Source organism: Branchiostoma lanceolatum, chromosome 6, assembly GCF_035083965.1.
Source record: "Branchiostoma lanceolatum isolate klBraLanc5 chromosome 6, klBraLanc5.hap2, whole genome shotgun sequence".
In the NCBI taxonomy this organism is placed as follows: domain Eukaryota; kingdom Metazoa; phylum Chordata; class Leptocardii; order Amphioxiformes; family Branchiostomatidae; genus Branchiostoma; species Branchiostoma lanceolatum.
Window position 1 is genome coordinate 8,353,461 of NC_089727.1, and position 19,670 is coordinate 8,373,130.

Sequence of the window (19,670 nt, forward strand, 5' to 3'; positions counted from 1 at the left end):
TTGAAAAACAATGGACCTGTCAGACCTTCTGCAAACGAACCAATTAACTCCTTGTGGGGTGTCAATCATGCCAAACTATTGTTTTCTTGTACACCTGCCGCACAAAAGCATACAGTAGCTAGATTGCCATCATCAAGGGTGGTTGATTCTAATCCGTATTTAAACCTCTCGCTTTCTTACGCGTATCTGATAATTGAGTTTGTTGATGACAATGATTACGTCAAACAAAACAACGGTAGGATAGAAAAGTGTTGCCCGTCGCGCAGATTCACATGGAGCATTAGTATGTAGTGCAAAGAGACATGGGTCAGGGAGGCAACATGCCATTTATGTTTCATGTATACCTGTAATTATATTCCCCTTCCAGTGGGAAGGGGGATATACTGTTTTTGCTTGCCTGTTCTTCTTCTTCTTCTTTCTTCTTCTTCTTCTGCCAAAAACCAAGTAGATGTGCGGTGGTAGGTCTACTGATGGTATTACAGTAAGTTATATGTACCTTATGTTACATGGTACGGATGTTATATTTGAGATGTAGGTACCAATAGGAAAGGTGAATACACCTGACAATAAATTAGGCTAATGAGGACCTAATTTGCATAATCTATGCATAAACTTGTACTTCCCTTACCGTAAAAGCTGCGGATGTCATCTTTGAGATGTAGGTGCCTTTAGGAAAGGTGAATATACCTGGTCATAAATTATGCTAATGAGGGCCTCGTTTGCATGATTTATGCAGAAACTTGTATTTCCCTTACCGTGAAAGCTGCGGATGTCATATTTGAGATATAGGTACTTTTAGGAAAGGTAAACACACCTGGCAATGAATTATGCTAATGAGTACCTCATTTGTATAATTTATGCATAAACTTGTATTGCCCTTACCGTAAAAGCTGCGGATGTCATCTTTAATATGTAGGTACCTTTGGGAAAGTTGAATATACCTGGTCATAAATTATGCTAATTAGGACCTCATTTGCATAATTTAGGCATAAACTTGTACTTCCCTTTCCATGAAAGCTACGGATGTCATATTTGAGATGTAGGTACCATTAGGAAAGGTCAGAAAACCTGCCCATAAATTATGGTAATGAGGGCCTCATTTGCATAATTTATGCATATTCCGTAAATGCTACGGATGTCATATTTCAGACGTAGGTACATTTAAGAAAGGTGAATACACCTGGCCATGAATTATGCCAATGAGGGCCTCGTTTGCATAATTTGTGCCCATGAATTGGTGCCCAGAGCAGGAGTTCCCTCTGACATACCTGGCCATAAATTATGCTAATGCAGACCTCACTTGCATAATTTATGCAGAAACGTCATAATACCCTTACAGTCAATGCTAAGGATGTCATATTTGAGGTGTAGGTAATGGGAGGGGAATATCCTGCATTTTCCCGAAAATGTTGCCATTCTAGTTTCTGTTTCTTTCACTGTAACTTTAGGTTCACTGTTTTCACGGTCACATCTGTACCGTGAACTTACCATCACCGTGGAAAAATCCATTGTTATTATTTCTTTCTTCACACATCTGTTTTGTTAATCACTTGCCGCCACCGTGAAGTTGAAGTTCAGTGAAAATGTCCATTTTCCTTACACCGTGAAATTTTGCTACCATGAGATGAAGTGAATTACTCATTTACTGTATTCGAATGTCTTCTAAATATTTTAGTTAGATTTCAGCATATTGATGGAGACCGCCAGAAGTGTCCGTTTAGAGGGGTTAATCAAGGGCAAAACGTGTCATCATTGCAATCCAAACCCTCTATAAAATGTCACGTCGTCTAATTAACACTGACGCTAGCTTGATTGGTTAATCACGGGCGCATAACGCGTTATCCTTACAGTTCAGGCCCTCTAGGAAAAGGTCACCTAATTAACACTGACGCTAGCTTGACGCTACTGCTTGGTTTGCCGCCATATGATTAGAAACTGACGTCGTTAAGTTGCGTTATCATATTACAAGCCACCGTTTGGATATGAAACATGCATGTTCACGTGTTTGTGCCACCGTCCAGAATATGATACTCACAAAATAAAGAAACCACGAAAATTGAGTCGTACAAAATAATCAAGTTATCAACTCGATGTGTATGAGTACATCCCCAGGTTTCTCACAGTACTTATACTGATGTCGTTTGTGTCTTTGTGTTACCATTTTGACAAACTACCGTTTGAAGATATTCTAGTATTAAACCTGTATTAAACTAGTCTGGATGCCAGACCCCCGATCTCTGCCAGGGGGGCCTGTTGTAAAATTTCCCCGGGGGTATGTTGGCCCTAGAGCCGAGCAGTTGGCCTATGTATGCCTGGGAAAAAGTCTGAATGTTGACGTAACGTTACATGTTCCACTACTACTCCTACTTCCACGCCCGGGAAATTAATTAAATGATGCCCACCACAAAAAGACACAAGGAAACCACGGAAATCGACGGTACAAAAATAATCAACTCAGTGTGTGCCAGTGCCAGCTCCCGGGATATAAAATTGAGGTCATGTGTACCAGGGTCACAGGTGGTGCCCATGCTTCGTCGCTTGTTTATTCAGACATAGTTAGGTTACAACATGAGAGGGCCAAGGCATCTTTAAAATGTGCTGTTGATAGTGGAAGATTTACACCACACAGCGTAGCTGACAGAACTAGGACGATGCCCTCGTAAAGCTAGGGTGCCAAGTATTTTGGCGAGCTCCATGGTCGAACTGTGCAGCAAGGGCGGGTCTAATTGGACTGGCTTTGGACCCTGTATCATGTTTCATTGAAGTCCGTTTGTACCAGTAATAGGCGTGGGCGCGTCCATTTTGAAGGCGGGTTGGTAAGCTTTGAAATACGATGCGTTCAAGAAAAAGAGCTGCTGTGAAAGAACTGTAGGATAGATCGAGGAGGTTCTAGAGAAATGTGATTTTATGAATGATAAACTCATTATAAAGGACAACAGACAGTTTCTGCAAGCAGGAATTTGTAGTGGTTACATGGCCACGTCCTATTTATCGAGTTACACGTTTTTTGGTGAATCCGTGTCAATGACCCCGCGCAAATGGAACCAACGCTCAAAATAAACTCGAGCTCACGTATATTCGCAAAGACTACAGTTATATGATATGTTGTCCTTTCTAGTCACACGGCCGCACTTGTATATGGATCTACTCGTGATCCTGTCAAACCATGGCGTGATGGTGACGTGATGGAAAATGTCGTCACTGATGATCTGAATCTTAGGCTGCAAATGTAAGGCTACACTCTGTGTTTGAGAGGCAAATAGGGGAGACTAAAGGGATACAATAAATGGCAGTAATGCATGTAGCCCTATGGGGAAGTTGAGAAAAAGAAGGTGTCATTATCTCAGGAATCAAAACATCAGACTACAATAACTTACCCTCAAATACTAACCAGTTATGTCAACTGTCATCAGATTCATCCCTGACAAATTCTATACGGCTATTCTCCAGATAACCCCCCCTAATCAGAGCCCTTGGATAGGCCCTACAGGCTTCAAACACCCAGTTGAAGACCATCCCACTACTAGTATATCAGGGGGGTGCCAAACCCCACAAGGTAGAGAAAGACCATTTATTTCAACTAATTCAGCAAATACAGAGTCTATCCTACCACAGCCTATCCTATATTGCCCAGATTTCACAAAAAATCCCACCAAAAAGAATTTTCAATGGTTTAAACCATGTTTTTTACTTGGAGTCTCATCGTGCGGTCTGGGCGCAGGCGCAATCCCTTTAGTCTCCCCAATACATGTCACATGGTCCAACGGTGAAGTTGAGCTTGTTTTGGCAGGCTGACTCTTTTTTGAAAGCCTTCACCTTGTTTTAGCTGATTTTTGCTATTTCTTTCTGTTTAAGAGGAGTCTAGAAATATACAGAGAGGCTATAGAATATGATAAATGTTTGAATACAACTAGTTTGATGGACAGAAGGGAAATCCCTATGTGGCTACGTAGTGTTGTTACTTGTTAGTCAGAATTGTCGTTTTGATCTACTCTCTAAGCATAGGTTTGGCTCCGGCTGGTTTTTGATGTGTTTTTATGCGTCTTTGTCGGGCTTCCTTTTTTTGTCCCGCTTTCTTTATGGCTTGGCGACAGATAGAAAACGGGACAAAAAATAAAGCCCGACGAAAACACATCAAAAACCAGCCGGAGCCGAACCTCTGCTTGGAGAGGTTTGATCCAACTGTAGAGCATGGAATCCAGGCTAATCCTACGACCCAGCACCCTACCGCTTTTGAGGCGGAGTATCGTCGGTTGCTATTCGGAAATTGCGGCTTTAGAGCCCCGAATGACTCTCCACATATACTAGTAGGAGACTTGCACGGAAACCGAGCAAGCGTTTTTGATTAGAGATAGGTCGCAGATAAACCACAGCGTTGTGTATTGATTGATGACTGCTAAAACATCACGGTTGCAATTTTGAAATGTATGCAGAAATGTATATTTCTGGTCATGGTCGTTCAAATTAATGTCCCGTGTAGCAAGACGGAAATGTTGATGCCGTGAGCCTCTTACATTTCTTTCATATCTGCAAACGACCCACAGGGCAAATGTCCAGACTAAACTTTGATATGGTTTGGCTTTTTCCCAAGTCGTCTGAGAGAAGATGGTGGTGATAGAATTACAGCCCTTGTGGCGTTCGTCAACAGAGGGTTGCACGTCAAAGTGCATAAGACCTTGGTGACTAATTCAGTCGTCACGTAGTTATTTTCCTTCCAAGTTGTGCAAAACAACGTCGATAACATCTCTCTCCGTCTCTCTAGCTTTCTTTCTCTCTCAAATAGTTTGTTACCACGCCGCACTTAACAGGGAATACCTAATTGTAGATTGATGACATCGGAGTTATATTTACCATCGCAACTACCATAGAAAACCGATGGCCCGAATACCAGAAATGTGCTACTATATATGATGGGCATTTCGGCATTTGACACCGGAAATATTTCCTCGTTGTGTGTCGAACACAGTGACATTTGACTTAGATAACTTGTGTTGTCATCCTCTTAAACGACAGTCCGACATAATATTTATAGAAAATCAGTGCTGTCATCGTTGTTTTTCTGTCTCATGATGAAATATGAAATATTGTAAAACAAAGTACTCGATTTGTTGTAGTTGCAAGCTCTATCCATATTCTCTCTCAGTATTTTTGATTTATTTTTTACATCGATGTTATTGTAAGCCATTAAATTGTCGAAGCCTCCCATGTTTGTGCGTTGCGGCATCATAACACGCTTGTTCATCTTTCAAATTGTGAGATCACGTTCCTTCTCGCGATATTTGTCGAACTTTCTAGATTTCATATCTAGTGGTTAGTTTGTTACCATAAACCCCCCTACAGCCCATAGTGGCCGTACTTGTACATATACACGTAATTTATGGCAACGACAGTCCGCTATTTGAGATCCCGTCTCTCTATTTGTTGACTCGACAGTAGCGCTTGTTGTGTGTCTATCCTGTGATCCTGGCAAATAACTAGAGGTCAGTGACCTTTCAAACGTGTTGCCAGTGTTCTGTCAGCGGGCCAAATAAGACCCTCGCGGGGTTGTATAACATTCTCACCACGTCCTGTCCTGGAAAATAGGTTAAAAACAGCCCTGTTTACAACAAAATGTTGAGTGACTCGATTGTCATGATGTTTTACTCATCTCGATATGATTTAGAATTCTAATCGTCTTTCCGCCTGTCAATGCGTTCTTGACTTTATCTGAGTAGTGACATTATTGTTTGTGAACTTTTCGGTTGATTGTTATTTAAAAGATCAACCTTGATGTCCCTGTTGCTCAATCGGTAGCAACCTCACAGTAAAGCTCCTGGTTCTAATAAGTAGTTCGTAACGGGAAAAACCCGGTTCAAATCATGGGAAGGATATCTCGGCTGAGGCTGTTGTCAGAACCTAAACATGCTAGCTACGCGGCTCAAGGGCCATCATGCCCTCATCAGTTACCTCAGTCAAACTTTAACTCTAGCCCCAGTTAGGACGTTTCTGCCTGTTCTTTGGGGACGTGTTGGCCTTGGTGTCGTCTAGCTACCAGGTTACGTTCTATCAAACCATGTTTGGTTGTGCTTCATCCAATACAGATTCAATGGGCTCGAATAACATGTTGGTAACCCATGCGACCTGAAAAGGGGCTGTTATAAGTGAACGTAAAGATAGTAACGGGCTAAAACTGGAACATCCTAATTCCAAGCAGATGTAGGTTTCGTCTTTCTAGGTAAGCTCGTCGCCCCTCTTACCTTTATTCGGCCGGTCCCAAATTTCGTCCGTTGCGTGCGCTGTTGTAAACTGGGGAATGCTAACGTTTCGTGCTTGGCAGGCTTTGAAAATCTTTACGCTAATTGATCCTAATTCAGCCACAGAAAACGTTTGTCAAGTGGTATATATTGAATTGGAAATATAATCATTCATGCCAAGCCTTCATAAATGTTTTTAGACGCTACTAGCTAGTGTCTCATTCCTCTTCGCATTTGCACTTATTAGAATCAGACAAAAACATAGAATGCATAATTAACCGTGACTAATGCGTTCCTACGGCAACATTTTACCTTGTTAAGTATTCTCATCGAAATCAATTACCATGGCACACGTTAGTCTAGCGTAATGAGATAGCAATTGCCTGTTTTCCTCTGGCACGTATTACAATGTATTAGGAAGGTTGTGCCAGAGAAAAATGGATGTCAATGATCCATCTAAAAAACAGGTAAATGTAAAGGTAGTCCCATAGCCTTTTTAAGGCCGTAGGGGTAGTGGGTTGTTATCCTCTGTGTCTAGGACTCTAGGAAACGGTATCTCTCTCCTTCCACCACCTTTTACCTCCCCAACCGAAGTCGGGTACCCATTTGTTCGTTTTACACCTGGGTGGAGAGAGGAAAAATGCAGCAGCACTTTCTTGATGTATGTTTCTTGATTTACATGTTTTTTAACCTTAAAACGACTAAACCTATGTCCGTGAATAATTTTATCAAGTTCGAAAATGACTGAATAGCAAATTTCTTTTATTCACAACCAAGTATGAGCACGTGACATGAGCCAACGTTTCGATGACTGTCTGTTCATCTTCATCAGGGCAATACTAACAAGTTCATTGTGCACTGAAGCTAGGTGCCCTGTTGAAGATCACAGACAGTCATCGAAACGTTGGCTCATGTAAATACTTGGTTGTGTATAAAAGAAATAAGCTATTCGGCTAAACATATGTTTTAGACGTTTTGGATAGGTTGATTGATTACCTTCCCGTACCTCCCTAAAGGGTAACAGCGACTACAAAAGCCATAGCCATTAATTCTCATTGTAGCCATGGCCTTATCAACCACTTGAACCTGTTACACCGGTTACGTTATTGGCTTATCGTTTGGATTAGTAATGGAGTTACAGAATACGCGTTTCCCTCATTTGTTGCCATGTTTGTTTGTTTTTTTGGCGCGCTTTTTTGCCGCTAGTCTCCTACCATTGGTCAATTTCCATGACGCTAGGAATGCTGGGTACCTTTGTGTGATGCGGTGACCAGGTGTATTTAACGGTGTCACGTCATTTTTGATTACTTCACTCTCCAAGTCGGACGTTTTTTGAACATGGCTCAGTCGTATGAAGTCCGGAGGGAAGACTTCAATCCTAATGTATGTAGTCTATGAAAAACGTAATACTAGTAGGTAAATCGGTTTGGGCGAAGACAAAAAAGAAAGAAGTACTTTTGTTCTTCTACCCCATAATTGACCAATTCAGGAGTCATCGGAAGAGAGGAATTTTTCTGTTTTATGAATTTCACATTTATCGTGTATTCTTGTTATTTTCTGCAGAGAAACGAAGTCAGTCAGCCTGCGTCAGCCGACGGTGGTGACGAAAATGCGGACCGCGGGAACTGGACTGGGAAGCTGGACTTCCTCCTCTCTGGCCTGGGCTTTGCCATCGGGCTGGGAAACGTCTGGAGATTCCCGTACTTGTGCTACAGAAATGGAGGAGGTAAGGAAGGAACACAATTTAGCGTGCGTTTTTTGTAGCCTCCACCAGGCCTTCCAATGGTAGGTAAGTGTCTGATAATCTCCAAGCAGATCTATCGGTGGCAAAGACTGGCTTTACCACGATAGCTCTGCTTTGACATTAAGTGTCTACCAGAGTAACTACGCCGGCTATAGGGGGAATATTTGCCACCACACAGGGTTTCATTTGGAGAATTGTTAACCATACCGTGGACTTACTCAACTGGCTAATTATTCCCTTTTTTGCCGCATCCTACGATCCATAACCCCGTAGGAAGGCCCGACGGAGGCTAATGGTGGATATGGATAGTAGAACTCGGCAAAAACAGGGTGAAACATAAGCCAGAAGAGTCCGTCTGAGGAAAACGGAACATGTCCTCATTGGAAGGCAAATTTTACCCTACGGTGGCCAAACTCCCCCGGCACATTATTATCTCTATAGCCAGCGTAGTTAGATGCTTTGTCTTTGAGACTTTACTAATCTTGTAGAGACTACTTTTCCCCCTCCAAATACCTTGTGCTCCCGTTGTCCTTCACTGAACGACATTTGCTGGTTGATTCATGATTTATTACTGCTTATATTGTATTTCAGCACGATCGATCATCGTATCCTTAAGCAAGGGCTCATGATTTGGAAGATTGACGTTTTTCCAGAAATAGAAAAAAACGGAAGAATGAATGTCACGTTGTCAATGCTAGTAAAACCTCACGCTTTCATATATCGACATATTAAAAGGAATGTCTCGTTTATTCTAGACACACAAATGTATGGACTCCCACGATGTATTCGAACCGAACGCCCCTTTTCCGTAATTACCTACTTGTAAAGCGAGCAGTAAATGCATAAATCTCACAATTTTATTGTATGACAGAATATCGGGCACGTGGATCTAAGACAGAATCTATAAATCCATTTCAAAGCTTTGTCGTAAAGAATACTTGCCTTTGTCCAACACAGTAGCGTGCACGAGGAAAGGGGTAAATGTAAAGTTAATCATTAACAGGTATTTTTCCATCACATCACATCGCACGTGTGTGTACGTGAGCTACTGACGCACCTTTGTTTCCTGTGTAAAGTCATCACGTCCTCCTGACTACGCAATTAAGACCCTCCCTTATTGATCTAAGACATATTTTGTTTCTGAGTGGAGTAATTAAATCTGAGAAACTAAAGGGAAGGATTAGAACTTATTTGAATTTGAAAAGAAAGGGACTAGAAGTAAAGACGTTCGCGACTCATAGAAAAGAATGGGAACACATGGTCTGAAACTTGCAATGTAAAAAATAATTATGTAAAGGAATGGTAACATATCGTCTAAAATTTACAATGTATACCGACTGAAACTTTCAGGTGTTTTCAGAAAATTGGATTCTTATAAAATGATCAATCACGATATAACCATAAAACTAAAAGAATCACTAAGAGACGTAGAATAAATATGGCGATTGTTTGTTAACGCCCAGTGTATATATTGGTCTCGTATATATAAACCTTTACCTGTTACACAGGTGTGTTTGTGCTGTGGCATGACCTTTCAAGTACTTATTTGACCGATTGGCTGATTTAGTCTGACTAGGACAATATTTGGTTTGCGTTTCTTCTACCCAGCATTAGAGGCGATTTGGGTTTTATTTAGTCTGTGTAACGCATCTCCGCTGCCCGAGGCTGTAATCGCCCCTCCCCGCAGAGGCTAGGGGGGCTGACCGGTGTCGGGCGGCCGCTATAAGCGCGATTCAATCAGGCTTGGTTTTATTCATGCACGCACAGTGAACAAAATTATGCAGACCCTTGCCAGACTAGTTATAAGTACGAGGGGAATGAGTAAGCAATGCTAACTTCTGCAACATGAGAAAATTGAAGATCCGTCCGAAGTTAGAGTCATGCCGATATTAGGGGACCCGCCGTTATGGGTACAAGAAAATCTGTAAATATGGGGCAATTATTTACGAGTAATAAATATTTGGATAAGATTTTGATTTTTTTTTTGCCGGTGCATAGATCTCTCGATAGCTACGCTACTAAGATAACCTTCATTTGATTTTTTTGAAATTTGATTTTATTTATGTGTTTTTCAGGTGCGTTCCTCATCCCATACGTCATCATGTTGGGATGTGCGGGCCTCCCGCTATTCTTTATGGAACTGTCTTTCGGACAGTTCGCCAGCTTGGGACCAATCACGATCTGGAACATCAGCCCTATTTTCAAAGGTAATATACATCAACTCGTTTCCACTCTAAAGTTAAGACTGATCTGTTTTTGGCAGAGGCCCATACCCAACTTCAATGCCACTTGAACATGACTTGAGTTGAGAAAAAGATCATGAAGGTGCCTACGCCATTTTGTAATCCCGTCATCCTTTGCGAGTGAGCGCGTCACGTTTGTGTGAAGGGAAGAGTGGAATGATGAGAGTTTGAGGGTACGATTTGAATAGATTTCCACTGATATACAATGAAACTAACAACGTTGTTGCCATTTCACCTTCATTGGAACAACTTTTAGTAATGATAATAATAATGTACCAATTTCGTATATTTCAGAATACATGTTTTATAAGGAGCCGTTCAGCTTATACCTAAAGATATTCATATTTTGGCTTTTCTAATCACTAATATACAACACGACGTTGGTAGTCTCGCGCGCAATCATTGGTTGCTTCAGTGATGACGTAAACACGGTAGATGTGGACGGTTGCTTTGTGTGAGCGCAAAGGAGCATGGGACTCAAAATGGCGTCCGCGTCAAGAGTGGCATACACAGCATTGATAACAAACGGGAATTTTCAAATCTATGCCTCGATGCATATCGTATTCTTAACCATTGTCTCACATACCGCTTAAACGCTAAAAACAGCACTTTACTCGCATTACTTGCCGGCTCTTATTTCGCACAATGCTTAAAATAACCAAAAGTAACAGTTTTCAACACGTGAGATTTAGATGGGATGGGACCTCGCAAAGCCAAATTGAAGGTTGCATTTCTTTGTTTTTATCTTATGAATTGCAGGAAATCATGGAAGAAACACAGAACGGCTGGATATTTCTCTAGTATCATCCTAAAGAATTAAGACTACGACATAACTCTACATTCGCACATGTGTGTGTCATTACGTCCAAAATGCACGTTTCTCCAACCAAAACGTTACAATCGTAGCATGAATCCGTCTGTTCATCTGTTAACATCTCAAACCAATGGAGCCAACCTCTGTGTTTTTGCCAGACCCTCAAAACATGTATCATGTTGAGGGTTGATTAAAAACCGGCGAAAATTGTTTTAAGGACCGCTCGCAAACAACTAATACACATCAAATCTAGGGATGTCTTTCTCGAATTAAAAAGAAAATAGAAGAAAATGAAAAAGAAAATGCTACTACGTGTCTAGATGGCAATGCGATATTGATATATTCATGTCGAATCTAGATTACGACTTTGTGACCTAAAACGTATACTAGGATGAATTTTCATCCCAACGTATTTCTTCAAAATTTAATTCCTCGGAATTCTGCAATGTCGCTTACGGGCCGTCCTTTTTGAGTGAGGGTGAAAGCAGACTTTGTGGGACATCTGCTTACAGTGAGAAAAAACACCGCAATTGTTGACCCATGATAGCAATGATGTACCCATGGACGACCTAAAGCTAACATCACTACAAGCTCTGCGGCCCCGAGGCTTCGCCAAAAATCATAACCTCAAAATGTGCTCGATGTAACCCAATACGTGTAGTGAGAGGTAATAGTTAGCGGGCACGGTGTTTTATCATTATCAACGTCGATATGGACGATAACATGGCCATTTTGAAAACGGTATGGTAAAATCGTTTGGTCGTTTTCAAAATGGCGCCGTGTGCCGCTACCCTCTGACCACCGTAACGTCTATTGCAGATTTTGAATTGGTCTTATTACTTGAACATTTAAAAAAACTACTTCGAAATCATCTCAATACTTTGTGGTCCATGGTTTAGAAACACAATTTTCCGATTTGATCAACTGTGTTCTTGAAGAGATTTCGGACATGAATGCCTAGCTATATACGTCATGTAATAGTGCCAAATGCGGTGGTATCTCCTGTTTTGCAGAAAGGGGGAAGCAGGGAATATAGTTTTCCTCAAAAACCCTTCCCTACCCCTGCTTTCCTCTGAATAGTCCCATTGGAACAGCAGTCGATCTGCACCTTGAAAACATCGCCCAATCAAGGCCCGCTGATTGATGCAACGACCGCTGTGATTAGTCGTGTGGGAGAGTTGCATCAGTCTGGCGCCTCGGGATTGGTCGATGTTGTGTCCGGATCCGCTGTTGGACTAGGCTGTTACGACTAACCGTTTCTTGTGTATTATTTGTGGTGGACTTCTACCATGCATTAGGTGCCAGCAGGCCGCGAGGGGCTGGCGGCAGCTCTCCACAGCCTGTTAGTTACATCCCGTTCTGCGTGCATGAGGTTTCTACGTAACACTATCGTGGCTACTGTACTTAGTTTTACCTCCACATCCCACATCACAAGCGCACTCGGGCCCCTGTGCCCAATGTGCTCATTTTCTGTTTGACCACATTTATATCTGTAACTCATACAATTACAAACCCCTGAAAGTAATCCACCCCCTGAAATTCGAAATTCTGATGAGTAATAATGAATAATAGTCTTCTGCATGTGAGTAAAAAAAAGTCTCAACTCTGCAGTGTTTTAAAAAAGTACAATACAAAAATAATCAAAGAAGTTTGAGCTTAGTGTACATCCCTGTGTGGTAGCATGGTTTCTTGGACAGAAATGAGAGTTAAAATCGTTTGGCATGATTTGACGAACAATTTGTCATGGTCTGTGTACTTAGCAAAAAAGAAATTGAGCATCTTGATCTATACTGCTATCATCTCTGGCAATATTCTGGAATTGTCATGTGCCTAATGATCAGTTGTACGGATATTTTTCATGATTGTTACCAAGAAAACTGATTTTCTTTTTTTCCTTGCAGCTTGTGTTGTATTGAATGCTCTTGCAGACGCCGAAAAATCGAGTCTTGGCGCAATGATACCCAAAATGTCTTTCGAACTTGTGTACAAAGATATAATGATGTACCGTAACAAAAAAAAAATGAGGAAAAAAACACATTTCATGAAATGCATGTGATTTTTACGGCGTCTGTATTTTCTACCAGCCAAGTTCGTCTTCTCTGGTTATTTTGAGATCAGAGAAGCGACTGAGCGTCCGTCCCTTGCTTTGTTTCTGGTTTCCAACCCGGTACAACAACTGTAGATTTTTCCGCTGTTCTCCCAAACATATTCAGATCACATGACCACAACTATGTACTGCAGGTGCACGCACAATGTACAATATTAAACTACAAATATTATGGGAAAAAATCACAATGTTTTCCAAAACGTTCTTTCGCCTGCAAGGCGCCAGGGCCAGAAATGTAAAAGTCACGTGATGGATTCCTCAGGAAACATCGATCACGTGACTTCCACCCAATTATACGGTACAAAAATGGTCACGTGGTCAAATGGTTTAGCCAAACTTCACAACCAATTGAAATTCTCCAAACGTTGCTCTGAAGTGACGTATCTTGCTGAATTCTTAATTTAAGACACCGATCTAGGTTCAAACAAACAAACAAACAAACAAACAAACAAATTTTTTAAAACAGTATGTAATGGGGCGCAACCAGCTCAGGGGCCCAGCCGGGGGAGGCACATGCTCAAATTTCAACGACTTAACGCCCGGACAGACTCTTACAAACATTCAGTCTTCCCCCGCACCATCCCCGAGTGGAACGCCCTGCCTGGCGCGGTTGTTACGGCTCCCACCGTTGAGTCATTCCGCGCCAGGCTGGAGGCCTGCCCGCCTTAGCCTAGGACCTCCCCCCCCCCCCAATTTTGCCCCTCGCGGGGTTATTTGGGGGCTATCGAAGTTGAAGTTGAAGTAATGAAGCAACACCTATTGATACAACGAAACTGTCAGAAATAAGTTTTATTATTCTCCATTATTGAAATATATGTATGTTTTTGTTTGGATGCAATATTTCCGCTCTTTACGTCACTTCCGAGTCAATACCGGGTACGGAAAACCAGGAGTGACGTAAGAAAGGAAGGGCATGGCGGGTAGGAAAGTTTTACAAAACTCTTAACAACCTTCGAACCGTCTCAAAATATCCCCTGTGTCTTTGCTATAGGTGTTGGATACGCAATGGTGGTGGTGTCGGCCTTGGTCTGTATCTACTACAACGTGATCATAGCCTGGGCCCTGTACTACCTGTTCGCTTCCTTCACTAACGTGCTCCCTTGGACACTGTGCAACCAGTATGTATTTTCAATTTTATACCTAGTTTGTTAGCATGAAAGTTCGCCTTACTTGGTGGATTACATTACGGAGAACATTGACTGATTTCCAACTCAAAAAATTAATGTGCTCACCGGAATTTTCGACTGAATCGCTCAGACTTCTTAAGGTATCTGACCCAGTCGCTCTGGACCCGAGACTTGATGCACGTGTGACATTAAGGCGTACCAACCTTCTCTTAAACTTAACCCGGACGGGGGACGGTATCGACGTCCAAAAACCTTTGACCCATGACGTCACATGTTCATACAGCCTCGTATTCAAAACAATTGGGTTAGATAATTGAAGAAGACTGACAGATGAGCCCAATATTTTTTTTGACTTGGAGATCTTTTTTTTCCATAACCTAGTTCGTTGCCTTATCTGTCATTAACGGCAAACGTTCCAACTGTTTTCTCAAGAGATACGTAGAAGGCATCTCGTTACGTGTTGTTGTGCAGTTCTTTCTAAACGAGCCATACGTACCACAGGACCCACACGTTATTTCCTGTTGACGAAATTCTAAGGATTTGTAGGTGAGAAATCAATGGCTGTAGACAAAACGTTTATTTTTATGATTGACGTGTAGGTGGTGGAACACTGATCAGTGCGGGAAGACGTTTGGGGTGAACGGCACCAACGTCACCCTAGGAGTCAACGGGACCAACACGACAGACTTCACCCGTGTCAGCGCCAGTCACGAGTTTTGGACGTAAGTTGCTGGAGTCTATACCTCTTTACTGTAGCAATGGCTTCCCGTAAACAACAACAACAACCAACACCGACCTCGTTTTCGTGCGTCTCGCGCCCTCTCGCGAGACCTTATCGACGCGAGAGTAACGTCGAACGGGACCAAAAAATATGCAGATTTCTCTACAACTTTGACATATTCAGCCAACAATTCTGTGTCCCTTTCACCCATGTAACCGTTTTTATTTTTACCTACCCTATCCCTCCAGTCATAAGGTCTTGCAGCTGAGTTCGGGGATAGACAAGATGGGGACGGTACGTTGGGACCTGGCCCTGTGTCTGCTACTGGCATGGATCATCGTCGGCGCTTGTCTTATCAAGGGTGTGAAGTCTTCGGGCAAGGTAAATGGATTCTTTCAGTTGGTATAGGTGTGCTTGCCATTTTAAAGCCTTACAGGACTCTTATAGCTTGTGTTCATTATGTTTTTGTTTTGAAAAGTCAAATACAAGTCTATATACAAGTTTGTCATGCTGTAAGTCGGTACAAATTAAATAAATACCACCTTACGTTGTTGCATCTACTCATTATGTCTATGTCTGTTGCCTTGGTTTTCTTCAGGTCGTGTATTTCACTGCCACTTTCCCCTTTGTGGTGCTGTTCATCCTGTTCTTCCGTGGCGTCACGCTTGAGGGCGCTGAGCGCGGGATCCGGTTCTACATCATCCCCGAGTGGAGCAGACTAGCCGAGTCCAAGGTACAAGTTTATTCTTTATTGTCATTGTCATTCTTTGTACAGAGTCGTATTGAGTAGTTTAAAAGGGCGAGAATCCTGTTGGCTTGATTACTAGTATGTGCCGAACTATGTCATGTGTATATAAAGAGAGGTTAAAGTTTCTGTCATTTATGTAAAAAATGAAGGAGGTTGATCTGAAGTTTCTGTCTCTAAACTTCTAAATTGTTTCCTGTCTTTTAGGTATGGGGAGATGCAGCGATTCAAATTTTCTACTCCCTTGGTCTCGCCTTCGGAAGCCTTGCGACTTTGTCCAGCTACAACAAGTTCCACAACAACGTTATGAGGTATTTAAAAAAAGTGTACTTTAAAAGTTTATGTTAAATCTGCTTTCTTCATTGTTATCCGTTTTGCAACATCGAATGCCATTGGTCACTCTGAATGCTAATCTGTCACTGATTGGTCAACAGGGACGCCTTGATCATCGCCGTCGGTAACTGCTTCACGAGCATTTTCTCGGGATTTGTTATCTTTTCGATCATTGGCCACATGTCCTTCATGCTGGACGTTCCGGTTGACAAGGTTGCTGACGAAGGTAAATTTTTGTTTGATCTAGAAGTAAATCTTTCTTTGATTTTGGATTGTGACAAAAACTTCTAAACAAATACTTTTAATATGAGTAATTTGCAACTGATAAGATACGGAGAGTGTCAATATCAATGGTTATGTATTACATCTAATAAAGTACAGAGCAAGTTTTTCAGCCTTAACCCAGTCAGTCCATCCCACTACTGACACCAGGTTTGAGGAGTAACAGAGAATACACGTCATGTCTTTTTGAAGAAATAACATGTATCAGTGACATCTCTGATTCTAACACACCTATGCGTCCCTGTAGGTCCCGGTCTTGCCTTCGTTGCCTACCCTGAAGCGATCTCCCTTTTGCCGATCTCCACTCTCTGGGCGATACTGTTCTTCCTGATGTTACTAACTCTGGGTTTGGACAGCCAGGTGAATACCTATTACTTCACATGTATACTTCTGTTTCCGCTTTCTGTGATCTATACATGTAGATAAATTCAACACCCAAAAGGGTATATTTTCTCCGTAAATGAATGCTATATCTGTAATGTGCTATACGTTTGCTTCTGTCGTTTTCTTAGATTTTTGCCAAAAGTACGTATGCTACTTAGTATGTCAAAATATGCTATGTTTGGTGGCCAGCAGCAAGCGACCTTTTTCTCTACAAGTGACTTGCTTAAGTAAGCCATAGCCGCTAAATGTTAGACAAAATAAATGACCTTAGTATTCTGCAAAGCTTTACAGTAGTACCCTAAATAGCTAGGCCATATAAACTAGTAGGCCATCAGGATAGCTTCGTAATATCTATTCGTTTATGCGGGAATGAGTATTGAAGAAGAAAATTGTAAGTTTTTCTTTGTTTTTACTGCAAAGTTTGCGATGATGGAAACCGTGATCACGGCGGTTATTGACGAGTACCCCGAGTATCTCAGGCCGAAGAAGAGCATCGTCGTACTGGGACTGTGTGTCATCGGCTACCTACTGGCTCTTCCACAAACCACCAGCGTACGTATGGCATTAAACGTACTATATTTCCTCTGACTTTGATACAAAGTCCAGTCACGTTTGGGACCGCATCCTTGCCCTACGTCACAATTATAGAGCGGCAAGGAATTGTAGAGTTCATTATTTTTCAGTTTTTTCATGTTGAATGTTGGAATAATGTATTTTTAAAAAACCTTAAGTATTTGTCACAAAGTGGCAACGAGCAACAGAGTCCAGTCTGTGTCCGCATCCTTGCCCCTACGTCACAAGGTGGCAAGAGTCCCTTATTTCCCGAGTGTTGGAATGTATTTTTGAATGTTTAGTATTTGTCACAAAGCAGCAAAGAGAAGTAGTGTCAGTCACGTTTGGGACCACAACCAAAGGTTTCAAAGAATGATGGAGTCCGTTGTATTTTGTCCCGACGAAGGACTTTTAAAGAATATTGAAATGTATTTTTGAATGCTAACAAATACTTTTTTCTTGTCTCTCTCAGGCCGGTATGTACTGGCTACAGCTGCTAGATTGGTACAGTGCCGGGTTCTCTCTCATGGTCATCTCCCTCTGCCTGACGATCGCCATCCAGTACGTCTACGGTAAGGCATCTTGAAAATGATATCTTTTTTTTACCTCCGTAATGTTTTCGGTGTGTCTGTGTCCTCTGTATTTTCTATATGCTAGTCACGTTTAACGCAGAAAGACAAGAGGTTGCTAGGGTTACTAGAGTGTCCGGAAATGTTGAGAGTTGACAGAATTAGAAATTTATCAACATGCGGTGACAACTGACAGACATTGACCAAATGAACAAGCCTGCTAACGTATGGGCAGATATTGTTTTTGGTCCGTTTCTCGTTTTTTTTCGCAGTTATATTGTGTGAAGAGCAAAGGTACTAAATACGTTACATTAAAACGACAAAAAGATGTTTTTCTTTGAAAAGTGTAACTTACATTGCTACGGATAACTAGCATGTGGAAAAATATATACCAACTACCAGTAGTGTAAGCAACGATGGCAAAATTACAAAGCAGCTCACGGACTGAAACGTCAGACCGTTTTAGCCAGTTGCTTGAGTAACGTTTGCATTAAGTAAAACTCTTTATCATACTGGCCTTTTTGCTTGTAATTATCAGTATTTTCAAGGCGGTTTTTCATTTCCCGGCCTTCTTCGGCCATTGCAAGTGCAGTACTAGTTATAATGAGATAAAAGGGTTGATTACATTGGACTTTTTGCTGCTAAGTGTTTATTGATGGCAGGAAACGTTTAGGAATAAGTACGTCTGCCCTTGAAATTTACGAACTCAATTTCAATTACGTATTGATTTATTACACAAGTTTTGGGTGTTTTCACTAAAAGCTCGGAAAAGAAACCTACTCCGTATAACCACAGGGGAAACCCTTATTTGAAGCACGGTGAAATTGTATGGTCGTCTTTTACGACATTTTCTTGACGAGATGTTGTAAAAGTGAGAAGAAATGTGGCGGGTGGCGGCCCATTGTCTGGAAACGCGTTAATGTGCAAGAAGCGCGTTTACGGCCCTAAAAGTAGTATAACCTCAATACATCACTCGTGCTTCTTCAGAAAGGTATACCCACTTGTGTCTTAACGTTTGGTCAAGATAGATGGCGGCTTCCTAGCTAAATGTCAATTTTACCGTCGTTTGACCAAGAAATTTAAAGATAGCATCGATATTTGAATACAGCAAGTGAAGGGGGGGGGGGGGTTGGTTGTTTCGAAGACCTAAAATTGTAACGAATTTATTCATAAAATCTACTTAAAGAATAGACCAAGCAAAGCACGGAAATGATATTTAACAGGCTTCATATATGTGGCATTATTCTTGCCATTTTAGCTGTTAGCGTTGTTGAGCGTTGTAACTGTTTTTTTTAAATTATTATTTTATATCACTTTTGGGGAAACAAGGGCGACGTGGCACTGCACTCAAGTTTTATAACTTATTTTAACAATACCACATACAGAGGACAATAACCCAATTTTTACACCTGAGTAGAGTGGGGAAAGTCGTGTAAAGTGCCTTTCCCAAGGGCACATCATCGGTGGCGTCAGGGGAGTAACTGTTTGAAAGTCTACCGCTGTAGACGGGTTAACTTTCGTCGGCGCCATTCTTTCCAGGCAAACCGTCCTGTTACCTTATAAGGTAAAGAGTCAAACCGTACGCCCTGCATCACGTGGCCGACCTCGTGCAAATTTAATCAAAGAACGCCTTATCATCAATAAGGTTTTGTCAGCAAATTCCCTCTTGCAAGGACTTTGTGTCATTGGCAATCCGTACAATGCCAGTCAAGGTCATGTAATTTCTGTCTCGTGCAAATTTGTGGCAGGAAATGGAATATTGAATAGATTATTGCATCAATTTGTTTGATTTGATAGGGCCTCGCTGCCTTTAAAT

The 19,670-nt window shown here is 41.7% G+C and overlaps 1 protein-coding gene across 10 annotated transcripts in view; it reads left to right on the forward strand.

The window, feature by feature from the left end:
• The window catches only part of LOC136436410 (sodium-dependent proline transporter-like), a 71,624-nt gene that overhangs the window by 46,468 nt on the left and 5,486 nt on the right, over window positions 1-19,670 (forward strand). For 2 of the 10 annotated variants that reach the window (XR_010756038.1, XM_066430377.1), the window contains exons 1-12: window positions 7,490-7,616; window positions 7,797-7,959; window positions 10,053-10,184; window positions 14,133-14,259; window positions 14,868-14,990; window positions 15,238-15,370; window positions 15,588-15,722; window positions 15,942-16,045; window positions 16,169-16,293; window positions 16,597-16,709; window positions 17,154-17,285; window positions 17,758-17,857. The exons of 4 other annotated variants lie outside the window; for them this stretch is intronic. Coding sequence is in view for 5 of the 6 variants with exons in the window: in XM_066430377.1 (XP_066286474.1) it covers window positions 7,572-7,616; window positions 7,797-7,959; window positions 10,053-10,184; window positions 14,133-14,259; window positions 14,868-14,990; window positions 15,238-15,370; window positions 15,588-15,722; window positions 15,942-16,045; window positions 16,169-16,293; window positions 16,597-16,709; window positions 17,154-17,285; window positions 17,758-17,857 (1,432 nt within the window). In the remaining variant the exon portion in view is untranslated. Of the gene's footprint in view, window positions 1-7,489; window positions 7,617-7,796; window positions 7,960-10,052; window positions 12,407-14,132; window positions 14,260-14,867; window positions 14,991-15,237; window positions 15,371-15,587; window positions 15,723-15,941; window positions 16,046-16,168; window positions 16,294-16,596; window positions 16,710-17,153; window positions 17,286-17,757; window positions 17,858-19,670 lie in introns of those variants that run through there. 4 more of the 10 variants (XM_066430379.1, XM_066430381.1, XM_066430383.1 and 1 more) reach the window with 3 other exon arrangements.